The 13,251-nt window shown below is 32.7% G+C and overlaps 1 protein-coding gene across 3 annotated transcripts in view; it reads right to left on the minus strand.

Moving 5' to 3' along the window:
- Positions 1-13,251, minus strand: part of CWC22 (CWC22 spliceosome associated protein homolog) — a 63,315-nt gene that overhangs the window by 14,494 nt on the left and 35,570 nt on the right. For all 3 annotated transcript variants that reach the window (XM_043487803.1, XM_043487804.1, XM_043487805.1), the window contains exons 9-14: positions 11,099-11,234; positions 10,802-11,008; positions 10,651-10,713; positions 5,998-6,102; positions 4,624-4,705; positions 1,048-1,108 (exon numbers count right to left, since the gene is read on the minus strand). In XM_043487803.1, the coding sequence (XP_043343738.1) occupies positions 1,048-1,108; positions 4,624-4,705; positions 5,998-6,102; positions 10,651-10,713; positions 10,802-11,008; positions 11,099-11,234 (654 nt within the window). The remainder of the gene's footprint in view (positions 1-1,047; positions 1,109-4,623; positions 4,706-5,997; positions 6,103-10,650; positions 10,714-10,801; positions 11,009-11,098; positions 11,235-13,251) is intronic.

Raw genomic sequence — 13,251 nt, forward strand, 5'->3', positions numbered from 1 at the left:
AGTGGGCCTGGGCCACAGTATGCCAATCCCTGTAACAGAACATATTTAAGGCCTTAAGTCAAAGGACTTCCGTGTAATGCTAACAGCTCAGCCAAGATCTTTTAGAAGAACCAGAAATCAAACAGCCTATTAGAGCTGACACATTCACTCTGGACCTGTGCTGAGTCTACTACATGTAAATCAATATGTGAAAACCCAAACCCTGAAAGCCTTTGCTTCAAATTTCAAGCATCCAAAATTTAGATGGGCAGGGAGCAATATACATAAGGAAAGAATTAGAAAAAAAAAAAACCTAAGATAATCTTCTCAGTCTAACCTTTATTATCCCTGATATTAGGGTTCCATATTTTGAACAGTTAAGTGTATGTACTGAGTTATAAGACTATGAGTCCCATGGGCTAAGAGGGGGCTAAAAGGTACTTTATGGAAAGCTGAATCCCTGACACCTTACAGAATGCCTGACATATGGTATATGCTGAATGTGCTTAGTTGCTAAGTCATGTCCGGCTCTTTGCGACCCCATGGATTGTAGCCCACCAGGCTCAGACTCTGTCAATGGGATTTCCTAGGCAAGAATACAGAGTGGGTTGCCATTTCCTTCTCCATATATGCTGAATACATTTTATTAAATAAATTAATGAATGAAAAAAAATGGAACAGGTTCTTCTATATCCACTGCAAGTAATGGAACAAGAAGTATGGTGATCTTCACAGCTTCTATGACAAAAGAACGCTTAGTGCATAAAGTAGATGGACCAGGTACTTCATTAAGGAACAAACTTCCTATTATATTTAAGGCACCATTTGATTTATAGGCAACCACTCAGAAACCTGTGTCAAGTATGGTGGTTCAGAGAGACTTCCACCTTTTCTCACACCTCAAACAAGCAGTTGATTCAAATCACTGGAATGAGCAGCATATATGAAGCACTGAGTTACTGACTCATTTCATGAAACCTATTAACTATCTTAAACATTTTTATAACATACACATACACATTTTATAACACATATATATTTCCTAATAGAAAAAAAGTACTAACTTACTGTTTGACTCTCAGGAAACTCCATTTTTAGCAACTTGTGAGCACATTCTTCAAAATCTAAACTGTAGAGATAAAATGGTCACAATAGTTAGGTTAAAAATAGCAGCATGTTTAAGTTGCAGCACTCTTTCATATATAAGAATCTTACCTTAATAACTGTCTACAAATTTTCTTCTATAATTTCATATTATTGTATTGTATACATAAAAAAGATAAGGTTTTTAACTCTACAAACAATGAAGTACTGATACATACTATGACATGGGGGGACCTTGACTGATGCTAAGTGAAAGAAGTCAGACATAAAGACCACATATAGCGTAATTCCATTTATATAAAAAGTCCAGAATGTACAAATTCATAGACATAGAAAGTAGACAAATCTTTATTATACTGTTAAATATTTCCACTTCTCCCTGATCCAAGTTAGGAAGAGGTAAAAGATGTTTCAAGAGCCCAGCATGACATCCAGAGCTTAATCACCACACTTTCAAGTTATCTTGATTCATACCCAAACATAGAGCTTTTACACTATATAAAAAGTTAGTATGAAAACAGTAAACAACTAAAATCACTTACAAAGAATTTATTTTTGTACAACATTCACATAAATTGCATGAAAAATATTTTCAATATGCTTTGCTTAGATAATTATCAAACTCAGTGTGAACCTGATTCAGGAATAATGCCAGTATCTTTTGATAACAGCAATATAAAATAATCACCCACTGAATTTAGTTTTATAGTTCATCAGTACTCCTCAGCTTCTATTACTTATTGGGTTTCACAAGCACAAAAGGGTAATAATTCAGGATGGTAGAATGGAATTAAAAAAAAAAAACTAAAAATGAAAAAAATCTATCAAGAAAGAGCATTCATAACACGTAATATTAAATAACTAGCACTAAGATTAAAATAGCTAACTGTAATTGATAAACTTCAATAATGCAGCAACACCAAAAAGTATTTTTAAAAATGTGACATTTTCTTTTTTTTTTTTTTAAACAGAATTAGTATTTAGGGGAAAAAATCCTATAATTTCTGAAAAACAAGTCAAGTAGTTCATGGAAAATTCTTACAACTTTCCTTTTGTCTAATAAGTGAAGAATCAAAGAGAAGGTATGACAGTATCTTCTGTATTCTTGTTTGACTTAAAAAGTATTTGGTGACTCCCTACCATGATTGTTTTGAAGTTGCACTAAATGGAAATATTAAAGAAATTATTAACTTTGCTTGCTATTTTAAACCAAACATATTCCAGAATTAACAGTGACTGAGGGAAGGGTAAAGAAAATAGATTTTACATAATGCCAGTTTTCAATGGTTTGTTGATGTCTCCAATCTAAGAAACTTCAAATTGCTAAGGACATTACTCCAGTAATACAACATCAGACTGGAACATCATTTACAACCAAGAACAACCCGGAATGTCCAACTTTTAATAGCAAAGTTAACTGTGTAGTTCAATGTTTGCATAAATAAAAGAAGACTGTTTAAGGAGCCAGAACAGTAGAAAGATCAGAGTATTGGTGAGGTCAGTCAACAAGTATAAAAGGAAAGAAAATTAAAAAAGTAAAATCCCCAAATAGTTCAGTCACCAGAACTTGGTTTTGTTCACAAGATTTCCAAAAGTGAACAGTTGATACAAATAATCCAACCTCTTCTCAAAATAATCACTGTTGATACGTTAGCATATTGTTTCTAGAACCTGCACACCTACTTATACAATTAAGATAAAGCTATCAGCATGGTGCCATAGATTCTATATTTTTAGTTTTTTATCCCCAACTAACATTAAATCAGACCACTTGCCTACATGAATACTAATTCTCCATTAACCTAATTTTTAATAGTGGCATTAAACATGAAAACACTTTGATTATTCATATTGAACAATAAGATTTTTCTCTTTTTTGCACTAAACAATTCTCTGTATAATTCTCTGTTAATGTGTATTTCTTTATGAAATATAATGAAAAAGAAGGGTCAAATGGCAATCAAACTAAGCCATTGATTCATGCTACCAAAAGGCTTTCCAAAAGGAATGCACCAATTTATAGTTCCACCAAAAATCTTTCTGTTTATCTAACTGAAATCATCATTGAGTACTGTTGCTTAAAAAAAAAAAAAAAAAAAAACCACTTTAGCTGTTTTAATGACCAACAATGTTACTTATTCATCTAGAATATTTGTTTGATAACATTTTTATGTTTTATAATCCCATTACCTGAGTCTCCCAACCATGTCCTTTAAATACCTTTTTATCAAAGTTGTGTTTACTTCCTAAAATTATTTTTACTAGGCATTCAGGGGCTGAGAACATTTAACAAATAACATATAAGAGAGTATTTACTGTACTATTACCAGAAGTGGTAGCACTATGTATCAAGTGTCGATCACTTGTCTAATGTTTTAGTTTTTCCAACATTTTTGTGTGATTCAGAGGTTATTATTATCAAGGTTAGATCACCTAAAAAATAAAGTTTCTTTAAAATAATCATGCAAAGAGCTCCACTGTGACTCTTCAAAGTTAATATTAACAGCAATATTAAAACAATGAATCTGCTCTTTACAACTGATTACCACTGAATTTCTTAAAAAAGGACAAATAAAAGGTCAAACTCTAAAACTCTAAGAATAACTACTTATAACAAAAATTTCTCATTATCCACTTTTAAATCTGTATAAGAAAATATTAGTTTTTTCCTTTCATGTGAAAGGCAAAAAAACATGCAAGGGTAAAGCAAAAAAATTTCTAACTAACGTTTTGCTGTTTAACATTTCTCTTTTTGAAGATGAATCTAAGCCAAAAACTTTTCAGACAGACTGAAAACAAGATGACTCCTACTTATGAATCATTTTTGCTATTACATCATACTAAATGGAAATATACAAAACCTAGTAACAAAACAAAACAGGGAAAATATTCCTTCTCCACTGTAAAATATAAACATGGTGCCCACTAAATCAATAGATTGATTCCCATTGAAAACAGATGTACTCAGCATTTAATATTTTCCTTTATTTCTCTTTAAAACTAACCTCACAGCCTTCAAAGGGAAAAGGTTGTTTTCATGACATCATAGCAGTTCTTGTTTAATATTATTTCAAAGAGTCCTTAAAACCTTCCTAAGTCTATTTCCTACTTCCATTCACATTCATTTCCATCTGCACAACAAATCAGTGTCCAAATATCACAACAGAGTTTCTCTCCTTAGAGCCAGAGTTAGAAAGCAAATCAGAAAAAAATAAAACATTAAACTTTCACTACACAATACTGTGCTAATTCTGTAATATGGAAATGTTTTCAGATTGTTAGTGATATTTAATAATAAGAAATGACATAACTTAAAAAAATTTTAATTAGGTAACAGTTAAAAGTAAAGACAAATTGCTCCTGCAGATTCCTAACAACATTAGGAATCTACAATCTGGGACTTGGGATGGTGGCGGAGAGATAAGCAGCTGGAGAATCCCTGCAACAAGTGTCCAGTTTTCTGTCACCAGATTCTAACAATCCCATCTCCTTGCCCATCCCCTGTCAAAAATTAGGATCAACTGAGCTACCGTATCTTACCTTGACTGAATAGCAAGATAAATGGTACGACGAAATGAGACTAGATTAATTTCTGTTTTGTCATGAATAGTCACCTTTTGTCCTGAAATTAAACATAACAAAATTATAAAACTATAAAAATAAATGAAGAACTGAAAATGTATCCCTTTATAGTAATGTTTTCATAATCTTTTTAGAATCTATGAGTTTAATGTAATATTCTCTTCTACAGTGTAAGTTAGTATTGATATTTATAGAATTCAACATAACTATTTCTAGTCTTTTGCCGTATCTTTGAGTATTTTAATAAGTTTTGCCAGCTCAAAGAAGTCCAGAGCCAAACCAAGAAAACTACTTTTGTTTCTGGGTCACCTGCTCATTTAGACATTATAAAAGGCTGCACTTAAGCTGTTGTTAGGGAAAACATTATTTTTATGTTTATAAACAGTTATCTTTATAATTTGGAAGATCTATAAATTATGGGTAAAAATTCAGGTTCAGAGAACACGGGGTCATCATGACAGGTTGGATGGGTCCAATACAAATATGAATATTTGTTGAAGTTTTATCTTATCTGATGCATGAAAACTTTATAAACATTTAATAGTTTTTATTTGAACTGTGTTTTCACATAAGACAAATTCTAAAGCTAAATGTTAACTTGGTTAGGAGACATTTTAAATAAAAAAGACACTGGAAAAACTTAAACATATTTTTATAAATTATGTTGTAGAAGAGCTACTATACTCTAAGACAGAACTAAAATATATTATGCCCTAGAAGGGAAAGTTATACTTTTAATATTTTCAAATATGTAACATAAGCAAATAGTGACCAGTGTATATATATTCTGATGTTTTAATGGAGACTTAACCAAAGTAAAGTTCTGAGCTTATTTTCCTATGAAATAATATAATCAAAGCTGAAGAGGAAGGACATCATGCCTGCTTTTGTACAAATATAGCTTTTGGCTTCCCCAATCTATTTTTCCAAAATGAAGAGCAAATATCTAGTCACTCGCATCTGTCACATTCACGCCACAGCAACATAAATCACATGTACTCAACATGAATGCACCTTTTTCATAGTTCATATTCAAAGTCATAAAACATCAAATTTAAATTATGGTGGGATTAAAAAATGAATTTCCTTGTTTCATACTTTTAAAGCAGGCTCTTTCAACCTTGCCAATGCTGATATTTTGGGCTGGATAATACTTTGCTGTGAGGGGCAATCTTGTGACTCATAGGATGTTTAATACATCCCTTGCTTTCACCCACTAGATAACATAGCATCTCTCCCAATACTCCACAGGTTAAGGATCACTGTTTAGAGGATTACATTAGATTATTCTGGGAGTGTATGTTACAGTTTTATTTGCAGCTACACTTTTACCTTCTTCATCTTCTTCTCCCTCTTCCTCCTCTTCTTCCTCCTCCTCTTCACTACTCCCAGCATCTTGGTCTGTGTTTGAGTCGCTATCTCCTTCATCAAGAATTTCTAAAAGAACAAAGTTAAGTTTAGGAAAACATGAATGAGCAAGGGATATAAATGTATCTCATTCTGGGAAGATAATTCTCAGTTCAATACAACCCAGAGTGGTGTAAGAGTTTATCAACCAACAAAGATGAACACACAGGTCTCATATTATTACCTAGGTATTCACAGAGCACTCTAACTAATCAGACCAGAGAAAACCGTATGTATAATTCTTCTGCTAGATGGAAAGCAGCCATGAAATAAGCAAGGGATGAGAAGAACAAAGAAAAAGTAGATGAAGGTTTTCCAAAAAAGCAGGAGCACTGGAACAATAAATTAGGCAGAGAAATTAGCATCATGGAGAATGGAGTCAAAGTATTACTAGTTCATCCCCAGCAAGAAGATAAGTCTATTATAAAAAAGCAAAGACGAGCAAGAGAAAACAAGAATTTAGCCTGAGAAAGTTTTCTGAAAGACAAAAAAGACAGAAGGAAAAAAATGCATAATTTAGTGTTCACTCCCTGATGGCTAAGATGGTAAAGAATCTGCCTGAATGAGAGAGACCTAGGTTCAGTCCCTGGGACGGGAAGATTCCCTGAAGAAGGTAATGAATGGCAACCCACTCTAGTATTCTTGCCTGGAGAATCTCATGGACAGAGGAGCCTGGAGGGCTACAGTCCATACGGTCATAAACAGTAGGACACGATTGAGTGACTAACACATTTAGGTAGTGAATGAAATTTAAATAGTAGTGAGATTTTTATTAAAATGTATACCTATTAAGTAGAACATTATAATTAATCGATAGAATTTTCATATGTGCAATAGAAATGGAAGTCTAAAGGCCTTTAAAAAAACCGGTAACTCCACTTCATTGGAGTATCATTTCTTAAAATACAACTCACATTCAGAACTATTCAAAATTGTGATGCAAAAGACTACATGAGGTCTATCATCATGTTAACGGTAATAAACAAATGACAAAAACTAGAATCATATTTTGTCCAACGGTATGTGTTCCATCAGTCTGACAAAAGATTTTACAAACCTGGCCAACAATCCCCCGTTGCATTTTTACTGTAATCAGACAGATTTTAATACAGTTTTGGGGCCAACTAATTTTTAGAAAAATTCTAATTTCCTTATATTTAACTAAACGGTATAGATCAGGAGCCACACATAATAATGTTAGCAGAGATCCACATACTAGAGAAGCAAGTCATTTTACAAAAATGGAGAGTTGTCATTCAGCCCTTAGCTGACATACAAATCTCTTCAAGAATATTTCTAACCAATGTGACTTCAAGAAATGATCTGCAGTGTCTAGTTTATAATGCGGCTCAGACAGACCTTTAAAAGGGGAAACTATTTAGTATTCAACAGGAGGAAGAACAGCACTCCTGCTGTTTTCCCAAATGCTCTAAGACCTAAAACACAAGTACACCTGGGTCACTCTAAGGTGCTAATTACTAAAGCTGTGCCCACTTCCTGCTGCGGTCATTTTTTTTAATGCCAACTCTAGAAGAACATTTTACAAAAGAATGAAGGTCAAATGGATTGTCTAGCTGTTTACATCATCCTCTCCTATCCCTTAACTTTAGGATCTACTTACTAAAATCATTTAGGCAATGACAACTGGATTTTAGCAACTAAATGAAGCAGTGGTTTCCAAGTATGGTCTGTGAATCCTGGAGGAAATCACTGAGACCTGCCAGGTGGTCTGTAGGTCAAACTATTTTCATAGTAATACCAAGATATCTGCCTTTTCACTGTGCTGACATCTGAAATAAAGACGCAAATGCAACATGAGTTAAACCTTGCTGCATCCTGAGCACAATCAAGGTATCAAGCTGCACAAGTACTCATTGCACTTTTTACTGCCACACTAATGTAGCAGGAAAAAAGCTTCATTTAACAACGCCTTCGAAGAAAAAATGTAAAATTATTAATTTTGTTAAGTCCAAGCCCTTGAGTATCGGCATTTATAGTAGTTTGAGTAAGAAAATACGAAGTTTATAGATAGCACTTCTGTTAAAAGACAAATGCACAATGGTGATGGTTATCTCAAGGAAAAACACTTGTGTGACGGAGGTGCAAGATGAATTACTTATATTTTTCATTTTTACTTGAAACAATGGCATACAAGCTAGAGTCATTAGGTATTTACCAGATATTTTCTAAAATATAAAGTAATACTGTTATTTCAAGGAAGATAACCAACAGTTATTTTCAGATATTTGCCACAATGATCAAATGAGTTTTCAAGAGAAAATCAGAATTCTAGAAAACACGTATCTATTCCTATGAGCTTGACAGCTTCCCAAATTGTTAAAGAGTTTTCTGATAAAGACGGGTGGTAATATGAATAAATGTGATTTCTTCAGAATATGTTAATGTGTCAATTTAACTTTGATAACATTAACACATTAATACTTGGAAGATGTGAAAAACTTAGTGCATCAGTATTTTCCAAATGACTGATGAAACATGTTACAAAATCATGCTTAGGTAAAAGATCCATTCAAAGTGACAGGCCAACATATTTTAATGTTAACAAAATAGGAAAATTAATGGATATAATTTCAGGTTTCACAATGCAATTAAATCATTAAGAAACTAATAGCTACTAAATATTTAATTGGAATAGTGTTAAACAGAAATATACACAATTATAATTCTGAAAAGGCTATTAAAATACTCTTCCCTTTCCAACTACCTATCTATGGTGAGGTTAAATTTCCTTCATATATTTCAATCAAAACAACCTACTGCAACAGACTGAAATCAGAAGCAATATGAGAATTCAAATGTTTCCCATTAAGCCAGACACTAAATTGCACAAAATATTTACAACATACCATTCTTTTTCTTAAATTTCTTTGTTCATAGTTATTTTTATAATAACATGTAACTTTTGTACTAGGTTTATTATTGTTATTTTGAAATGACCTAATATTTTTTATACTCTCCATTTAAATTTCTAGTAAGTAAATGTCAATAGATACAACCCACATAAACAGAAGCTCTTTGGAATTCTCAATAATTTTTAAGAGTATAAAGGAATCTTGAGACCACAGAGTTTAAGGAATGCTATAGTAAAGAAAAGTACTACTTTCTTGGCCAACTGCCAAGAACCTAATAAAGAAATGGATGGGGATTCCCAAGTATAAAAAAAGGAAAAAACAAAACCCAAAACCTCTATACCAGGTATAATAAGAATTCCACAAAATTACTGGTATCTTTTAGGGAGACTATGGAGAAGGAAATGGCAACCCACTCCAGTATTCTTGCCTGGAGAATCCTGTGGACAGAAAAGCCTGGTGGGCTGCTGTCCACAGGGTCGCACAGAGTCGGACACAACTGAAGCACCTTAGCATGCCTGCATGGCAGGGATACTACAGAAAAAGAAAGACACTCGAAAAGGAGAAAATAGATTCAAGGGCTTTCTCTATGTTTGGAAACTACATTTATTACAGAAAAAGGAATCTGGCTATTGCAGCGAAAAGTCCCTGTTGTACCAGATTTTAGGATAGTGTATAAAATGGGAAGCTTCATACACTTTTACTTCCCCTTCAACGTTCTACTTCTAAGCATGATTAGAGCACAGAACGCGGCAATGACAGAGTTCAACATCTCTGCTCTCTCTTCCGAGGAGCTTTCAGAGCTGTAAGTATTTGTTAGGTAAAATCACAACTCAAGGGAAATAAACTTATAAAATTATTACAGAATTACAATATGTAAAATAATATAAATAATTATATATTAGAATGATGTAAGCAGCTCTGAATATTAGCTTTAGAAGAAAAATAATGACACACATATTAAAAAAAAAAAAAGTACCAGTGTCTAAATACATGCTCTGTGGTAATATAAAGTACTGTATTTTATTTATCCTTACACAAACATTTACTGTTATATCAAACAAATAACTTACTCTAGGTGACTTAGCTAGTAATGGCAGAAATAAAATACAAACCAGTATCTATACAAACAGTGCTTATGATATATAATAATCAATTTATCCATTAAGTATATTAAGCTACTGTGATTGATTTTATCAGAAAGACATAAACCTGCCCTCAAGAAATAATGAAGTATAGAACTTTATAATACAGTGTAGCACTTAATCAAATATTAAATTGGTGGCAATTTAAGCAGCAACTCTTAAGTGGAAGTGAAGTTAAATAACAGCCATTGTAATACATGAATATTTCTTAAGAGGGATGAAGCTGAAGAGCTGCATAATTAAAGAGAGAAAGAGGAGAAGGAAAATGAGTTAAATAATTTAAAATGAAGTTAATACCATGGATAGGACTTCCCTGGTGGGCTATAGTCCATAGGGTTGCAAAAGAGTCTGACCTGACTTAGAGACTAAACAGCAGCAACAATACTGTGGATAAGCACTGGACAGAAAAATAATGCATGGGCAAACAGTGCAAAGAGAACGGCTTCATAGAGCAAAGATTTCAATAGGCAGGGGTCAGAGTGATCTATACCATTCTATCACTATCATACAATTAAATAAACTTCTTCTTTTAAAAGGAAATTATTTTTTAAAGTTTTACATACCCTTCTTAATAGCTCTGTACTTCTCTTCATTCTCCATAAAATTAGGATCCATCTTGAAAACATCTCAAAAATAAATAACACAAGTTAGGCTGTTACTTTCAATACTGACATTTGTTTGTATGCCACTTCCCAATGCCCACCCCTGACTTACTAAGAACATCTTCTGGATTATAGTCATCTTCCAGAGGAAGCATGTGGGTGAACTGATCATCTTCTTCCACTAAATCAAGTCCTCCTAGGATAACAGGGTGGTCCTTGAATCCATCCTTCCTTACAGCAAACATCACTTCAATCATATACTGAACCCTTTTGTCAATTTCAGACTCATGGAGAATGTTTCGAAGGCGTTCAAATATAGCTAAAGTTAAACACAAAGAAAATAAAATAAGCACTACATATAATAATACTCAAACAAAAGCTCAATCTCAAACCAAGGATATATATTTACCATTGATCCCTCTTGGTGACACTTGTGTTAATTTGAGACCACATTCCTTAAGAAAACCAATAGCTACTTCAACACTATCATCTGTTGGTCTTTCCAGAAGCAAAGTGAGCATTTCTAAGCATAAAACTTCATGAGCCTTGAATAGAAAGAAGACACACAAAATGCTTTCACATGTATAAATCTACAACAGATGGTAATTTTTAAAAATTAGTAAATCTAGTTTTTACAGTGATGATATTGTACATATGATGAGCAAAGTTTCATAATATACATAAAAATACTCTAAATATGGGATACAATTTTTCTTTTACTTCCATTATGTATCTGCAAAGAATTCCGTGATGATTTTTCCAAAAATCTTAATTTACTACACTGGATACAACCAGATGATTTATCTCCAGCAGAAATATTCCTCTTATACTCTCTATATAGGAAAGATATATTATCTTTAGGAAATGTCATAATTAACCTCAAGATAGAAGCTAAAAGTCATTTACTAATTTTTAATATGAGATATTTTCATAACTACTATATGAAGAAAAGTAACATGATTCTTTTTATAATATCCTTCTCCATGATCACAACTCTATATACATTTCCCAATTCATTCTCTCAGCAATTCTGTTAGCAAATAGTTCTTAAATTACATGAATACTAATTTTCTCAGAAAATTTCTTTCTATAGTTTATAGCATACAATGACAGTTTTGAATACTTCTATTTTTATTTAAATTAAACTCTACACTGGTCATGGTCAAAGTTTAGAATTTTATAAACAATGCCAAGTAGAGAGGGAATAAAATTATATTGAGAAGCTTTGCTGTAAAAAAAAATGGACTTAGGAAGCGTGTTTAAAAGACCATACATATGCCTTTTAAAAACTAGACTCTTACTTGAGATGGAGAGACAACTTAGGAAAATATCTTCTTCGCATCTAGCACAATATAAAAAATGAACACTGCTTTTATTTTGGGAAGATAGGCAAGGTTGAACAGTCTTACATTAGGGACAAGAAAATACTGCCCTGTACTACAGTTTGGAAGATGCAAAATACTTATCATTTTAACTGGTTTATGTCAATGTCAAAAGTATCTCCAAGTGTAATATATATTCAAAAACTGAAACATATCTGTGCTGTTGTAGTCTGTGAAATTAGGTTTACAGACATGTAAAATTAAGTCTCTGTGATCTTAAGTAGAAAATTATCATTTTAATAATATGACTAGGTTAAAATCTAAAAGGTTTCTTAAAGTGAGTACCAGAATTTCATGTAGCAAAGAATTAAAATATTATTAAATGTTAGAGAAATAAGATTAAGTGTGACTTCAAAATTCTTCCTCTTAAAGATAATTTTTAAAAATAATACACATCTGAAGGAAAACTGTGAGTATGGACAAGAGCAATTTTACTGTTTTCATTTTTAAAATGTGGCTCAGCAGGTAAAGAATCCTCCTGCAACGCGGGAGACCTGGGTTCAATCCCTGGGTTGCGAAGATCCCCTGGAGAAGGGAAAGGCAACCCACTCCAATATTCTTGCAAATACTGGATCGCAAAGAGTCAGACACGACTGAGCAACTTTCACTTTCACTTCCCCCTGGAGAAGGGAACGGCAACCCACTCCAATATTTTTGACTGGAGAATTCCAGGGACAGAGGAGCCTGGCGGGCTACAGTCCATGGGATCGCAAAGAGTTGGACAGGAGTGAGCGACTGACGCATAATATAACATAAATCAAAACTCTCAAACAGTGGATAAATAAAAAAATAAACACAAAAACTAAATAATAAAATGATAAATTTTTGCATTTAAAACAGATTAAAATTATTTAGTACACAATATTTTATAAAATGATTCTAAGAATATATGAGTATATACATATACCATGTAGTTATACGTATGAATATACACATATATATGCAGTTGTGGGGAATAGCATTTTTTAAAGAATATCAGCTGTTAGGTTTTCTTGAACACTGGGTACAGGGAAAAGAGAAGAAATAGTAACTTTTTAAATAAAAACACATTATAGTCTTTGAAGGAAAAATATTCAGTTAAGTAGCCATGTAGAGTATTAAGAGTTTGATTATTATAGTTCTAAAATTAAAATATCATTCAGGATACTTTTCTGAAGGACTGTAAGTCAAAACAAAGATG

This window comes from Cervus canadensis, chromosome 15, assembly GCF_019320065.1.
Source record: "Cervus canadensis isolate Bull #8, Minnesota chromosome 15, ASM1932006v1, whole genome shotgun sequence".
Classification (NCBI taxonomy): domain Eukaryota; kingdom Metazoa; phylum Chordata; class Mammalia; order Artiodactyla; family Cervidae; genus Cervus; species Cervus canadensis.